This window comes from Eucyclogobius newberryi, unplaced genomic scaffold (assembly GCF_026437365.1).
Source record: "Eucyclogobius newberryi isolate DKJ021-1_F unplaced genomic scaffold, fEucNew1.0.hap1 SCAF_218, whole genome shotgun sequence".
NCBI classification, from domain to species: Eukaryota; Metazoa; Chordata; class Actinopteri; order Gobiiformes; family Gobiidae; genus Eucyclogobius; species Eucyclogobius newberryi.
In genome coordinates this window covers 55001-70498 of record NW_027315855.1, presented here as the reverse complement: position 1 = coordinate 70498, position 15498 = coordinate 55001, and the positions used below count along the sequence as shown (strand labels likewise).

Sequence of the window (15498 nt, the reverse complement as noted above, 5' to 3'; positions counted from 1 at the left end):
ACATACGCACATACATAAACATACACACATACATAAACATACACACATACATAAACATACGCACATACATAAACATACACACATACATAAACATACACACATACATAAACATACACACATACATAAACATACACACATACATAAACATACGCACATACATAAACATACACACATACATAAACATACACACATACATATCTTTTGATGCTCAAGAGCAGAAGATGATTCTCACAAAATTTTAGGTCTGACAAACGCCCGAGGACGAGTTTGTTAAAGTGTGACACATAAAAATGTGTAAATTTGAGCGATTTTGCGATTTTCCCACAGGGATAATATGGGATGTTATTGTCATGGCAACGGCTACGACGTAAAAATCAAGGCTTTGGTCTGATTGGCTTTTTTGATTGGGACGCTGAAATATAATTTTTGGTTTGTTCCAGAGTCTGGACCAGCGACAGACGAGGCTCCACCACCCCATGAGGCTCCATCACCCCATGAGGCTCCATCACCCCATGAGGCTCCATCACCCCATGAGGCTCCATCACCCCATGAGGCTCCATCACCTCATGAGGCTCCATCACCTCATGAGGCTCCATCACCTCATGAGGCTCCATCACCTCATGAGGCTCCATCACCCCATGAGGCTCCATCACCTCATGAGGCTCCATCACCCCATGAGGCTCCATCACCCCATGAGGCTCCATCACCTCATGAGGCTCCATCACCTCATGAGGCTCCATCACCTCATGAGGCTCCATCACCTCATGAGGCTCCATCACCTCATGAGGCTCCATCACCTCATGAGGCTCCACCACCCCATGAGGCTCCATCACCCCATGAGGCTCCATCACCCCATGAGGCCCATCACCCCATGAGGCTCCATCACCCCATGAGGCTCCACCACCCCATGAGGCTCCACCACCCCATGAGGCTCCATCACCCCGTGAGGCTCCATCACCCATGAGGCTCCATCACCCGTGAGGCTCCATCACCCATAAGGCTCCATCACCCATGAAGCTCCATCACCCATAAGGCTCCATCACCCGTGAGGCTCCATCACCCATAAGGCTCCATCACCCATGAAGCTCCATCACCCCATGAGGCTCCATCACCCGTAAGGCTCCATCACCCATGAAGCTCCATCACCCCATGAGGCTCCATCACCCCGTGAGGCTCCATCACCCATGAGGCTCCATCACCCCATGAGGCTCCATCACCCCATGAGGCTCCATCACCCCGTGAGGCTCCATCACCCCGTGAGGCTCCATCACCCATGAGGCTCCATCACCCGTGAGGCTCCATCACCCATAAGGCTCCACCACCCCATGAGGCTCCATCACCTCATTAGGCTCCATCACCCCATGAGGCTCCATCACCCCATGAGGCTCCACCACCCCATGAGGCCCATCACCCCATGAGGCTCCATCACCCCATGAGGCTCCACCACCCCATGAGGCTCCATCACCCCATGAGGCTCCATCACCCCATGAGGCCCATCACCCCATGAGGCTCCATCACCCCATGAGGCTCCACCACCCCATGAGGCTCCACCACCCCATGAGGCTCCATCACCCCGTGAGGCTCCATCACCCATGAGGCTCCATCACCCGTGAGGCTCCATCACCCATAAGGCTCCATCACCCATGAAGCTCCATCACCCATAAGGCTCCATCACCCGTGAGGCTCCATCACCCATAAGGCTCCATCACCCATGAAGCTCCATCACCCCATGAGGCTCCATCACCCGTAAGGCTCCATCACCCATGAAGCTCCATCACCCCATGAGGCTCCATCACCCCGTGAGGCTCCATCACCCCATGAGGCTCCATCACCCCGTGAGGCTCCATCACCCCGTGACGCTCCATCACCCATGAGGCTCCATCACCCGTGAGGCTCCATCACCCATAAGGCTCCATCACCCATGAAGCTCCATCACCCCATGAGGCTCCATCACCCGTGAGGCTCCATCACCCCATGAGGCTCCATCACCCATGAGGCTCCATCACCCCTGAGGCTCCATCACCCATGAGGCTCCATCACCTCATGAGGCTCCATCACCCGTGAGGCTCCATCACCCCGTGAGGCTCCATCACCCCGTGAGGCTCCATCACCTCATGAGGCTCCATCACCCGTGAGGCTATATCACCCCATGAGGCTCCATCACCCATGAGGCTCCATCACCCGTGAGGCTCCATCACCCATAAGGCTCCATCACCCCATGAGGCTCCATCACCCATAAGGCCGTGAGGCTCCACCACCCCATGAGGCTCCATCACCCTTGAGGCTCCATCACCCGTGAGGCTCCATCACCCGTGAGGCTCCATCACCCCGTGAGGCTCCATCACCTCGTGAGGCTCCATCACCCCGTGAGGCTCCATCACCCGTGAGGCTCCATCACCCGTGAGCCTCCATCACCCGTGAGGCTCCATCACCCATGAGGCTCCATCACCCCATGAGGCTCCATCACCCCGTTAGGCTCCATCACCCCGTGAGGCACCATCACCCCGTGAGGCACCATCACCCCGTGAGGCTCCATCACCCGTGAGGCTCCATCACCCATAAGGCTCCATCACCCGTGAGGCTCCATCACCCGTGAGGCTCCATCACCCCATGAGGCTCCATCACCCATGAGGCTCCATCACCCCGTGAGGCTCCATCACCCGTGAGGCTCCATCACCCGTGAGGCTCCATCACCCGTGAGGCTCCATCACCCCATGAGGCTCCATCACCCATGAGGCTCCATCACCCCATGAGGCTTCATCACCCATGAGGCTCCATCACCTCATGAGGCTCCATCACCCGTGAGGCTCCATCACCCGTGAGGCTCCATCACCCATAAGGCTCCATCACCCATGAGGCTCCATCACCCGTGAGGCTCCATCACCCCATGAGGCTCCATCACCCATGAGGCTCCATCACCCCATGAGGCTCCATCACCCATGAGGCTCCATCACCCTGTGAGGCTCCATCACCCCGTGAGGCTCCATCACCTCATGAGGCTCCATCACCCATGAGGCTCCATCACCCCATGAGGCTCCATCACCCATGAGGCTCCATCACCCTGTGAGGCTCCATCACCCGTGAGGCTCCACCACCCCATGAGGCTCCATCACCCGTGAGGCTCCATCACCCTGTGAGGCTCCATCACCTCATGAGGCTCCATCACCCGTGAGGCTCCATCACCCGTGAGGCTCCATCACCCCATGAGGCTCCATCACCCATGAAGCTCCATCACCCCATGAGGCTCCATCACCCCGTGAGGCTCCATCACCCGTGAGGCTCCATCACCCATAAGGCTCCATCACCCCGTGAGGCTCCATCACCTCATGAGGCTCCATCACCCCGTGAGGCTCCATCACCTCATGAGGCTCCATCACCCGTGAGGCTCCATCACCCCATGAGGCTCCATCACCCATGAGGCTCCATCACCCGTGAGGCTCCACCACCCCATGAGGCTCCACCACCCCTGAGGCTCCATCACCTCATGAGGCTCCATCACCTCATGAGGCTCCATCACCCCATGAGGCTCCATCACCCCATGAGGCTCCATCACCTCATGAGGCTCCATCACCCCATGAGGCTCCATCACCTCATGAGGCTCCACCACCCCATGAGGCTCCACCACCCATGAGGCTCCATCACCTCATGCAGACAGAGTATTACCTGTTCCCTCCTCGTTCATCCTCATTATTATGTTGAATTCATCGTACAAGCTGGATTGATTGTGGAACTGAGCCGTTGGAATGGAGAAGGACGCACAGCCATCTTTGGACACCTGACAAACACACACACATGTACTGTAGAAGTAACAATCAGAGATAAAACACACACACATGTACTGTAGAAGTAACAATCAGAGATAAAACACACACACATGTACTGTAGAAGTAACAATCAGAGATAAAACACACACACATGTACTGTAGAAGTAACAATCAGAGATAAAACACACACATGTACTGTAGAAGTAACAATCAGAGTTAAAACACACACACATGTACTGTAGAAGTAACAATCAGAGATAAAACACACACACATGTACTGTAGAAGTAACAATCAGAGATAAAACACACACATGTACTGTAGAAGTAACAATCAGAGTTAAAACACACACACATGTACTGTAGAAGTAACAATCAGAGATAAAACACACACATGTACTGTAGAAGTAACAATCAGAGTTAAAACACACACACATGTACTGTAGAAGTAACAATCAGAGAAGTATTAGTATTTAGCAAGTAGCTGAATAATAGATAAGGGCTTAAATAAAGGTCCCTCGTGATTCGACTTGTCTCTAAAGATAGTTTTTTAGTGACTTGTTGAAACTTGGAGCTGCTGTTGCGTCACTTCTCCTCCGCACATGCTCAGTTAGAGCTTCTCTTCTCCTCTGCACAGTTTATGAGCGTTTATGAGCGTTTATGAGCGTTTATGAGCGACTATGAGGGTTTATGAGGGTTTATGAGCGTTTATGAGCGTTTATGAGGGTTTATGAGCGTTTATGAGGGTTTATGAGCGTTTATGAGCGTTTATGAGCGACTATGAGGGTTTATGAGGGTTTATGAGGGTTTATGAGCGTTTATGAGCGTTTATGAGCGACTATGAGGGTTTATGAGGGTTTATGAGGGTTTATGAGCGTTTATGAGGGTTTATGAGCGTTTATGAGCGTTTATGAGCGACTATGAGGGTTTATGAGGGTTTATGAGCGTTTATGAGCGTTTATGAGGGTTTATGAGGGTTTATGAGCGTTTATGAGGGTTTATGAGCGTTTATGAGCGTTTATGAGGGTTTATGAGCGTTTATGAGGGTTTATGAGCGTTTATGAGGGTTTATGAGGGTTTATGAGCGTTTATGAGGGTTTATGAGCGTTTCTGAGCGACTATGAGGGTTTATGAGGGTTTATGAGCGTTTATGAGCGTTTATGAGGGTTTATGAGCGACTATGAGCGTTTATGAGCGACTATGAGGGTTTATGAGGGTTTATGAGCGTTTATGAGGGTTTATGAGCGTTTATGAGGGTTTATGAGCGTTTATGAGCGTTTATGAGGGTTTATGAGGGTTTATGAGGGTTTATGAGCGTTTATGAGCGTTTATGAGGGTTTATGAGCGTTTATGAGGGTTTATGAGCGTTTTTGAGCGTTTATGAGCGTTTATGAGCGTTTATGAGGGTGTATGAGCGTTTATGAGGGTTTATGAGGGTTTATGAGGGTTTATGAGCGTTTATGAGGGTTTATGAGGGTTTATGAGCGTTTATGAGGGTTTATGAGCGTTTATGAGCGTTTATGAGGGTTTATGAGGGTTTATGAGCGTTTATGAGCGTTTATGAGGGTTTATGAGCGTTTATGAGCGTTTATGAGAGTTTATGAGTGTTTATGAGGGTTTATGAGCGTTTTTGAGCGTTTATGAGAGTTTATGAGTGTTTATGAGGGTTTATGAGCGTTTATGAGGGTTTATGAGCGTTTATGAGCGTTTATGAGGGTTTATGAGGGTTTATGAGCGTTTATGAGGGTTTATGAGGGTTTATGAGGGTTTATGAGCGTTTATGAGCGTTTATGAGGGTTTATGAGGGTTTATGAGCGTTTATGAGGGTTTATGAGCGTTTATGAGCGTTTATGAGGGTTTATGAGGGTTTATGAGCGTTTATGAGGGTTTATGAGGGTTTATGAGGGTTTATGAGCGTTTATGAGGGTGTATGAGGGTTTATGAGCGTTTATGAGGGTTTATGAGGGTTTATGAGCGTTTATGAGGGTTTATGAGGGTTTATGAGCGTTTATGAGGGTTTATGAGCGTTTATGAGGGTTTATGAGCGTTTATGAGCGTTTATGAGGGTTTATGAGCGTTTATGAGGGTTTATGTGCGTTTATGAGGGTTTATGAGCGTTTATGAGGGTTTATGAGCGTTTATGAGGGTGTATGAGGGTTTATGAGCGTTTATGAGGGTTTATGAGGGTTTATGAGGGTTTATGAGCGTTTATGAGCGTTTATGAGCGTTTATGAGGGTTTATGAGCGTTTATGAGGGTTTATGTGCGTTTATGAGGGTTTATGAGCGTTTATGAGGGTTTATGAGGGTTTATGAGGGTTTATGAGCGTTTATGAGGGTTTATGAGGGTTTATGAGCGTTTATGAGCGTTTATGAGGGTGTATGAGGGTTTATGAGGGTTTATGAGGGTTTATGAGGGTTTATGAGCGTTTATGAGCGTTTATGAGGGTTTATGAGCGTTTATGAGCGTTTATGAGGGTTTATGAGGGTTTATGAGGGTGTATGAGGGTTTATGAGGGTTTATGAGGGTTTATGAGGGTTTATGAGCGTTTATGAGCGTTTATGAGGGTGTATGAGGGTTTATGAGGGTTTATGAGGGTTTATGAGCGTTTATGAGGGTTTATGAGGGTTTATGAGCGTTTATGAGGGTTTATGAGCGTTTATGAGGGTTTATGAGCGTTTATGAGGGTTTATGAGGGTTTATGAGCGTTTATGAGCGTTTATGAGCGTTTATGAGGGTGTATGAGGGTTTATGAGCGTTTATGAGGGTTTATGAGGGTGTATGAGGGTTTATGAGGGTGTATGAGGGTTTATGAGCGTTTATGAGCGTTTATGAGGGTTTATGAGCGTTTATGAGGGTGTATGAGCGTTTATGAGGGTTTATGAGGGTTTATGAGCGTTTATGAGCGTTTATGAGGGTTTATGAGCGTTTATGAGGGTTTATGTGCGTTTATGAGGGTTTATGAGCGTTTATGAGGGTTTATGAGGGTTTATGAGGGTTTATGAGCGTTTATGAGCGTTTATGAGGGGTTATGAGCGTTTATGAGCGTTTATGAGGGTTTATGAGCGTTTATGAGGGTTTATGAGCGTTTATGAGCGTTTATGAGGGTTTATGAGCGTTTATGAGCGTTTATGAGCGTTTTTAGGGGTGGATTACCTGCTGCTGTTGGTTGCGGCACACGGGAAACCTTCCCATGTCCCCCATGTAGAATAGACGTTTTGGGTTTCGGCAAACTCTCACCTCCATTGACCCCGGCACCGGCTGACCAAAAGTGTATCTGAAAACAAACCTCATCCGGAGTTATCCAAAAACACACTCCGCAAACATCTGGACATTTGACGTGACGGCATTTGTTCACTTTTCTTCCGTAAATCAATTGTTGTGTTTAATTTCTTTGTGTCGCGGAACGTATCAAAAATGGTACAAAAAGTCTTCCAGCGCTCAAGACCTTTGACCCCGCCCACGTCACGGCTGAAAAGGCAACGGACGGGAGGGCATCCGACTCACTTTGCACACGCCTTGAATGAGAGTTCTTCCAGGCCGACGCTGACTTCGGTCGGCGCCGCCACTTTGAGGGAGAACTTCGGTAGGACTGAGGAAACAAGGACAGAGGAAATGTTCAGCCACAGTCGCCTCAGGGCAGACGGACGGAAATCTGGCGGTCGATCAGTGGCTAAAGCTCCTCTGCTCGCACACATTTATAAAACATGTGAAGAAATGTGTGTATTAGTATGTAGTATAATAATATTTTCTGGTCCCCTGCCCAATCGGATCAATGCTGAATTGTACAGCCGTCTCTCAGCATTCAACAACTGGTTATCCAGATGGTGCCCTCAAAACAACGTTGTCTTTATTGATAACTGGAGTGCGTTTTGGGGAAAGCCTGGGCTCATACGCAGGGATGGCATCCATCCGACTTCGGAGGGTACATCCCTATTAGTTCGGAATTTGACCGATAGTCTTAGTCGTGTTAAGTGACCATCTAGGGATGAGCCCCGGGTGCAGAGCAGCAGTTCAAGACGCTCCTCTGTCGCCGAACTCTCGCCCGTTCTGTTACATGTGAAGTGTTCAGATTCAAGACAGATAGAGACTGTGTGTGTCCCTCGTGTTCCTCGTACAAATAATGCCAAAAAGTCACATCTCAGAAAAAAATATTTCAGGCGTCAGACCAAATAACTTAAGGAAAATAACAATCACAAATACACAAATGAATAAACACGTAAAATGTGGACTGCTAAACATTAGAGCAATTTCCTCCAAATCGCTCTTAGTTAATGAATTAATTAGTGACTATAACATAGATCTTCTAGCTCTAACTGAAACGTGGCTTCAACAAGACGACTACGTCAGACTAAATGAGTCCACCCCACCCACCCATGTTAACTTTCAGACTGCCAGGAGCACAGGCCGAGGTGGTGGTGTGGCAGTGATCTCACACTCAAGCCTACTCATGAGCCCTAAAACTAACAATGCATTTCACTCATTTGAAAGCCTTATGCTGTCAATCACATGTCCAAATATGAAAAACCAAAAAGGAGTTTTGTTCATAGTTATCTACCGACCTCCTGGTCCCTACTCAGAGTTTTTAACAGAGTTTTCTGACTTTAGATCAAACTTAGTGTTAGCCTGGGATAAAATAGTTATAGTTGGAGACTTTAATATCCACGTGAACATGAGTGATGACGCTCTCAGTAATGCCTTCAGCGCCTTGTTAGACAGCATTGGTTTCACTCAGAATGTAAATAAGCCGACTCACACTCACAAGAACACCCTGGATCTTGTCCTAACGTATGGAACAGAGATTAGTGACCTCATTGTCCTCCCTCAAAACCCTATATTGTCAGATCATTTCCTAATTACCTTTCAGTTTATTCTTAAAGATCATCCAGTCCCACAAAATAAAGTTATAATGAAAAGGACAATATCTGAAAAATCTATCTCAAAATTCAAAGAAATAATAGAGCCAATATTCAGTGACATGTCATGTGATCATGTCATGTGATCATGTCATGTGATCGTGTCATGTGATCCTGTCATGTGATCACGTCATGTGATCACGTCATGTGATCCTGCTGAGAACAGTTTTAGTCCCAGTTTAAGTGATCAATTTGTCGACTTGACCATGAATTCTCTGAAGTCTGCTCTTGAAGTTGTCGCGCCGTTAAAACAGAAGGTCATTAGGCCAAAGCGCGCCTCCCCATGGTACAACCAAGAACTGCGTTCACATAAACAAAGAGTTAGAAAGTTAGAGGGATTATTTTGTCGCTCTCACACAGAAGAATCCCTAAAAGCATGAAAAGTTGCCTGCTGTCCTATAAGCAGGCTCTGCGTAAGGCCCAAACCAGATATTATTCAAATCTAATAGAAGTCAACAAAAGTAACACTAAATTCCTTTTCAGCACTGTAGCTAGGCTAACAAACTGTCACAGTGCAGTAGAGCCCTCAATCCCAGCTACACTTAGCTCTGATGATTTCCTCCTATTTTTTAACAATAAAATAAAAACAATCAGAGATAAATTAGATGAAATTACCCCCGCTATTAGCCCTGAACTAGCCCAAGCTGTAAATCTAACGTCCCATATAAATCCACCTGTAAACCTAGAAAGGTTCACAGCTGTTGATCAAGCAGAGATAACTTCAGCCATTATGTCCTCTAAAAGCTCAACTTGTGTCCTAGACCCCATTCCAAGCAGACTCCTCAAAGACATTCTTCCCCTAATTATAGACCCTATTCTTAATATAATAAATACTTCACTCGAAAGTGGCTATGTTCCACAGTCCTTCAAACATGCAGTCATTAAACCTCTTCTGAAAAAGCCTAATCTAGATCCGACCTATTGGTAAACTACAGACCTATTTCAAATCTTCCCTTCGTCTCTAAAATCCTTGAAAAAGTTGTAGTAAAACAGCTTTGTCGCCACCTGCAGGACAATAACTTATTTGAAGTTTTCCAGTCAGGGTTCAGAGCCCACCACAGCACTGAAACTGCACTAGTTAAAGTCACAAATGATTTGTTATTAGCCGCTGACGATGGACTGGTCTCAATCCTGGTTCTGTTGGACCTCAGCGCAGCGTTTGACACCATCGACCACAACATTCTACTGCAGAGGTTAGAATGTGATGTAGGTGTTGGAGGAACAGCCCTCAGCTGGTTTAAATCCTATCTATCTGATAGGTTCCACTTTGTTAATGTAAACCAGAGCTCCTCACCAAGCTCTAAAGTAATTTACGGTGTGCCACAGGGTTCGGTACTCGGTCCAATTCTGTTTACTCTTTATATGCTGCCATTAGGCAACATTATCAGAAAGCATGACATTAACTTCCACTGCTATGCAGACGACACTCAGCTGTATTTATCAATGAAACCTGATCAGAGCGATTAAGTAGACAGACTTAGTACTTGTGTGAAGGACATAAAAACCTGGATGACACTAAACTACCTGCTTCTTAACCCTGAAAAAACCGAGGTCATTGTGCTTGGCCCTAAGCATCTACGAGACGCTCTATCTGAGCAGATAGTCACACTGGACAATGTCAGTGTAGCCTCCAGTTCTACTGTAAGAAACCTTGGAGTCTTATTTGACCAGGAGCTCTCATTTAAAGCTCATATAAATCAAGCTTGTAAAACAGCCTATTTCCATTTGCGCGACATCGCCAAAATCAGAAGAATCCTGCCTAAAAGTGATGCCGAAAAACTTATCCATGCATTTGTAACGACTAGATTAGACTACTGTAACTCCCTGCTTGCAGCGTGTCCTAAAAGCTCCATAAAAAGCTTTCAACTGGTTCAAAATGCAGCAGCAAGATTACTAACAGGAACAAAAAGAAGAGAGCACATTACGCCAGTGCTGAAGTCTCTTCACTGGCTCCCCGTCGAGTCTAGAATCAAATTCAAAATTCTACTCTTGACCTACAAAGCCATAAATGACATGGCCCCATCCTACCTCAAAGATGCTATAGAACCATATCATCCAAACAGAGCTCTTCGCTCTCAGAATGCTGGCCTTCTGGTGGTGCCAAGAGTCTCTAAAAGTACTGTAGGAGGTAGAGCGTTTAGCTACCAAGCTCCTGTGTTATGGAATCAGCTCCCGACCCATGTTAAATATGCTGACACAGTCTCTTCATTTAAGTCCAGGCTTAAAACGTTCCTCTTCGAAATCGCTTATGGTCAGACTAGTTAGGAACAGAAACATAAACCCACAGCTTCAGCTACGCTGCCCTAGGAGTAACTGTGCTGGGGGAAGTATGACAGCTTGAGCACTATCCTCTTCTTCTGACTACTTATGCTATCAAACTATATTTATTTTTTGATTCCACTTGCAAACTGTTCACCGCCTTCTTTTCTTTCTCTCACTCCTGACGACCTGTGGACCCAGATGCCCCTCCCCTGGTGAAGTGGTCCCTGCCCTGTGTGGACGGTCCCTCATCTGCCTGAAGAGTGGGTCCAGCTCGCCTCCGACGGTCCCTCGTCTGCCTGAAGAGTGGGTCCAGCTCGCCTCCGACGGTCCCTCTTCTGCCTGAAGAGTGGGTCCAGCTCGACTCAGTCGGTCCCTCTTCTGCCTGAAGAGTGGGTCCAGCTCCAGTCTCCTCGTGTCCGTCTGTCCGTCTGTGAGAGTCGGATCTCTCCTTCACTGGAACTCCTCCAGGTTTCTACGCTTTTTTCCCAAAGAGGTTTTTTTTGTAGTTTTTCCTGGCCGAGAAGGAGAGTCTAAGGACAGAGGACCCTGGGACATCGTCCCTCGCCACCACAGACATTGTCTGACTCCATCGCCACCACAGACATTGTTGATTCATTTCTCCCTGTGGCCCTCAGAGGCAACTGTTGTTGTGATTTTGGGCCTTACAAAAATAAATTGATTTGATTTGATTTGATTAGTTATTAATGGTTTTGATGTAATCTTACACATGTGAGATGACATAAATGTGGTCTAAAGCTAAAAATATATATTTTTTTACAAGTCATCGTAACCACTCATTGTAAATAAAAAGTGCACAAGAAATTTGAAAATCTTATTAATTTTATTAATTTTACTGTACTTATTGTACTTATTTTTTATGACTTATCTTATACTTATTTTATTTATTTTATTAATTGATTAATTAATCATTCATTTTATTCATTTTGTTCATTTTATTCATTTTGTTTGTTTGCTTTTTGTATTTTATGTATTGTATGTATTGTATTTGATTTATTTGATTTATAAACATTCAATAATATAAAGAAATAAAACTGTCACATCTCGTGACATCAATTTTCTTCCTTTTTGTTTGTTAATTTTCCAAACTTTAAACACATAAAAGTCATAAAACACACAAAAACAACCCCACACGTGACACATCCACATCTCGTCCGGCAAAAGTCCCATTTACTCCAAAGTCTGTCCAAAAGGTCATTTTCAACCATGACCTTTGACCTCACCATATTTCTCCACCTGGAATCGGACGGTGGTGGTCACTCTGCCGTTTATGACGGTCAGAGAGAACTCGCCCTCTTTGGCCTCAGGGTCCAGGTCGTAGGACAGCTGCAGGATCCCCCCGCCCGAGCTGCGCTCTAACCACTGAGCCACGCGGTTGGACACGGAGTCCTGGACGAGGAAGAACATTACGGACATTTATCCCGATTTGAGCGTTTGTCAGAGTTTTGCATTTGTTTACCTTGATCTCGATGAGCTCGTACTGCAAGAGGGCAAAGGTCAGATTTAGTTTGCACAATGACAACATTCGGAGCATATTTCCCGGAGCATCAAGAGGATAAACTGGCCTAAAGTCAAAGCAAACACTTCCCACGCTCAGATTTACCGGATTTAGCCCACGTCTGTGCTCTTTAGCCCACGTCTGTGCGCTTTAGCCCACTTTCAACACTCTTCAAACATTTGTATATTTGACAATCATTTGGAAAACTCACCTTCCCAACAGCAGGTCTGAGGCGGGAGTCCAGGGTCACGACCCGGAAGTGCACTGCACCAGAAGAAGAGACTTAGTCCTGGTTAAGTCCTGGTTTAGTCCTGGTTTAGTCCTGGTTTAGTCCTGGTTTAGTCCTGATTAGTCCTGGTTTAGTCCTGTTTAGTCCTGGTTTAGTCCTGATTAGTCCTGGTTTAGTCCTGATTAGTCCTGGTTTAGTCCTGTTTAGTCCTGGTTTAGTCCTGGTTTAGTCCTGATTAGTCCTGGTTTAGTCCTGATTAGTCCTGGTTTAGTCCTGTTTAGTCCTGGTTTAGTCCTGGTTTAGTCCTGATTTAGACCTGGTTTAGAGCTGGTTTAGTCCTGGTTTAGACCTGATTTAGACCTGTTTATGTCCTGATTTAGTCCTGTTTTAGTCCTGGTTTAGTCCTGGTTTAGTCCTGGTTTAGTCCTGATTAGTCCTGGTTTAGTCCTGTTTAGTCCTGGTTTAGTCCTGGTTTAGTCCTGGTTTAGTCCTGGTTTAGTCCTGATTAGTCCTGGTTTAGTCCTGTTTAGTCCTGGTTTAGTCCTGGTTTAGTCCTGGTTTAGTCCTGGTTTAGTCCTGGTTTAGTCCTGATTAGTCCTGGTTTAGTCCTGTTTAGTCCTGGTTTAGTCCTGGTTTAGTCCTGATTAGTCCTGATTTAGTCCTGTTTAGTCCTGGTTTAGTCCTGGTTTAGTCCTGGTTTAGTCCTGGTTTAGTCCTGGTTAAGTCCTGGTTTAGTCCTGGTTAAGTCCTGGTTTAGTCCTGGTTTAGTCCTGGTTTGAGGCTCCCTGCCGCTCACCTGTCTGTCCCGGCAGGTACAGAGGTTTGTCCGTCTGAATAAAGGTCTTTAGTCCGTAGTTTCTGATTTGGATTTTCTTTGTTTCTGTCGAGTGAAAGTTTTTCCCTTGAATTTCCAACACAAAATTCTGGATTTCAGAATCTTCCACGACAGGAGCCTAAAAGAGAGACATGTAAATATACCAGGACTAAACCAGGACTAAACCAGGACTAAACCAGGACTAAACCAGGACTAAACCAGGACTAAACCAGGACATAACAAGGACTAAACCAGGACTAAACCAGGACTAAACCAGGACTAAACCAGAACTAAAACAGGACTAAATCAGGACATAAACAGGTCTAAATCAGGTCTAAACCAGGACTAAACCAGCTCTAAACCAGGTCTAAATCAGGACTAAACCAGGACTAAACCAGGTCTAAACCAGGGCTAAACCAGGTCTAAAACAGGTCTGTGAAAAGATAAAGCCCAGTCTCACTGAAACTAGTCTGAAACTTGCTGTGCTAAATGTCAGATCCTTATGTAACAAATCTCTCTTAATTAATACTTTTATTTCTTCTTATAATCTTGATTTTATGTTTTTAACTGAAACATGGCTTGACAAAAACACAGGAAATGTAGTTCTGATAGAATCTGCTCCACCCAACTTTAAGTTTGAATCTGAAACACGAGAAAACAAAAAAGGGGGTGGAGTCTGTGCTGTCTTTAGAGATGAAATAATTACCCGCAGGTTGTCTTTTGGGGTGTTTTCATCATTTGAGTATGTATCCTTTAAAATGGAGCTAAAACGGTCTCCATCCATTCTCTTCATTGTTTTATACAAGCCTCCCCAGCACTGCCAAAGTTTTATTGATGATTTTACTGAGATGCTTTCAGTCATATGCACAGACTTTGATGGTTTGGTCATTACAGGTGATTTCAACGTGCATGTTGATAATATTTGTGACAGAAACGCTAAAGAGCTTGATGCTGTCCTTGAAACCTTCAGTCTTACTCAGCATGTGAGAGGCCCCACCCACAGCAAAGGACACACTCTAGATCTCATAATTACAAAGGGGGTAAATATTTCAAATGTTAATGTGATCGATGTTGCTCTGTCTGATCATTTCTGTGTCTTCTTTGACCTGTCTGTTTCTCCCAAACCTCCGGTTGGTCCTGCAGTTGTTCAGAGGAGACACTTAAGTGATGGCACAGGTGCACTGTTTATGGAAATGATAAACTTTGAAAATGTCTCATGTTCTAATGTAAATGATTTGTTGAACTCTGTTACATCTAGTGTTTTGAATGTTCTGGACACCATCGCCCCTATAAAGGCTAAAATGGTTAAAAATAAGCAGAAGGCGCCGTGGAGAAGTGATGATTCGGTCAGGGCACAGAAAAGGGAGTGCCGCAGGGCCGAACGGAAATGGCGCAAGTCAAAGCTCCAGGTTCAAAAAGAGATTTACAAAGAAAAGCTGAACATGTACAACCTAATCTTATGTAGAACTAGGGAAAGATATTTTTCTGAAATAATTGGAAGCTGCAGTAACAACTGGCGTGTCCTGTTTGCCACAGTAAACAGATTAACAAACCCTCCAGCTCAGCTGCCGTTAGAACTCATTTCCACATCCAAGTGTAATGAGTTTGCATTATTCTTTAATGACAAAGTTCAGGGCATTAAAAATGCTATAAATCCCACAATGCAAAAAATTACCCTAAAACCACCAAGACACTTAGAGCTAACTCACTTTGCACCAGTAACTGTCAAAACTGTCCATGAGATCATCACCAGTCTGAGTTCATCTACATGCTGCCTTGATGTGTTACCCACCAAATTTCTAAAGTCTGTGCTGAACAGTTTGTTAGCACCATTCACTCACATAGTTAACATGTCGCTTCAATCTGGAATATTCCCAAGGTCTTTGAAAACTGCGGTCATAAAGCCTCTCCTAAAGAAGAGCAGTCTTGATGCCGCAGTACTGAGTCATTACCGGCCCATCTCTAATCTACCATTTTGGGGCAAAGTCCTTGAAAAGGTTG

General features: G+C 45.6%; 1 protein-coding gene across 1 annotated transcript in view; it reads right to left on the bottom strand.

Annotated features, from left to right (window-relative positions):
- Window positions 1-15498, bottom strand: part of LOC140371348 (alpha-2-macroglobulin-like) — a 45002-nt gene that overhangs the window by 26148 nt on the left and 3356 nt on the right. The window contains exons 3-9 of the mRNA XM_072458452.1: window positions 13480-13636; window positions 12666-12681; window positions 12416-12521; window positions 12180-12345; window positions 7268-7352; window positions 6917-7037; window positions 3664-3775 (exon numbers count right to left, since the gene is read on the bottom strand). Of these exons, the coding sequence (XP_072314553.1) occupies window positions 3664-3775; window positions 6917-7037; window positions 7268-7352; window positions 12180-12345; window positions 12416-12521; window positions 12666-12681; window positions 13480-13636 (763 nt within the window). The remainder of the gene's footprint in view (window positions 1-3663; window positions 3776-6916; window positions 7038-7267; window positions 7353-12179; window positions 12346-12415; window positions 12522-12665; window positions 12682-13479; window positions 13637-15498) is intronic.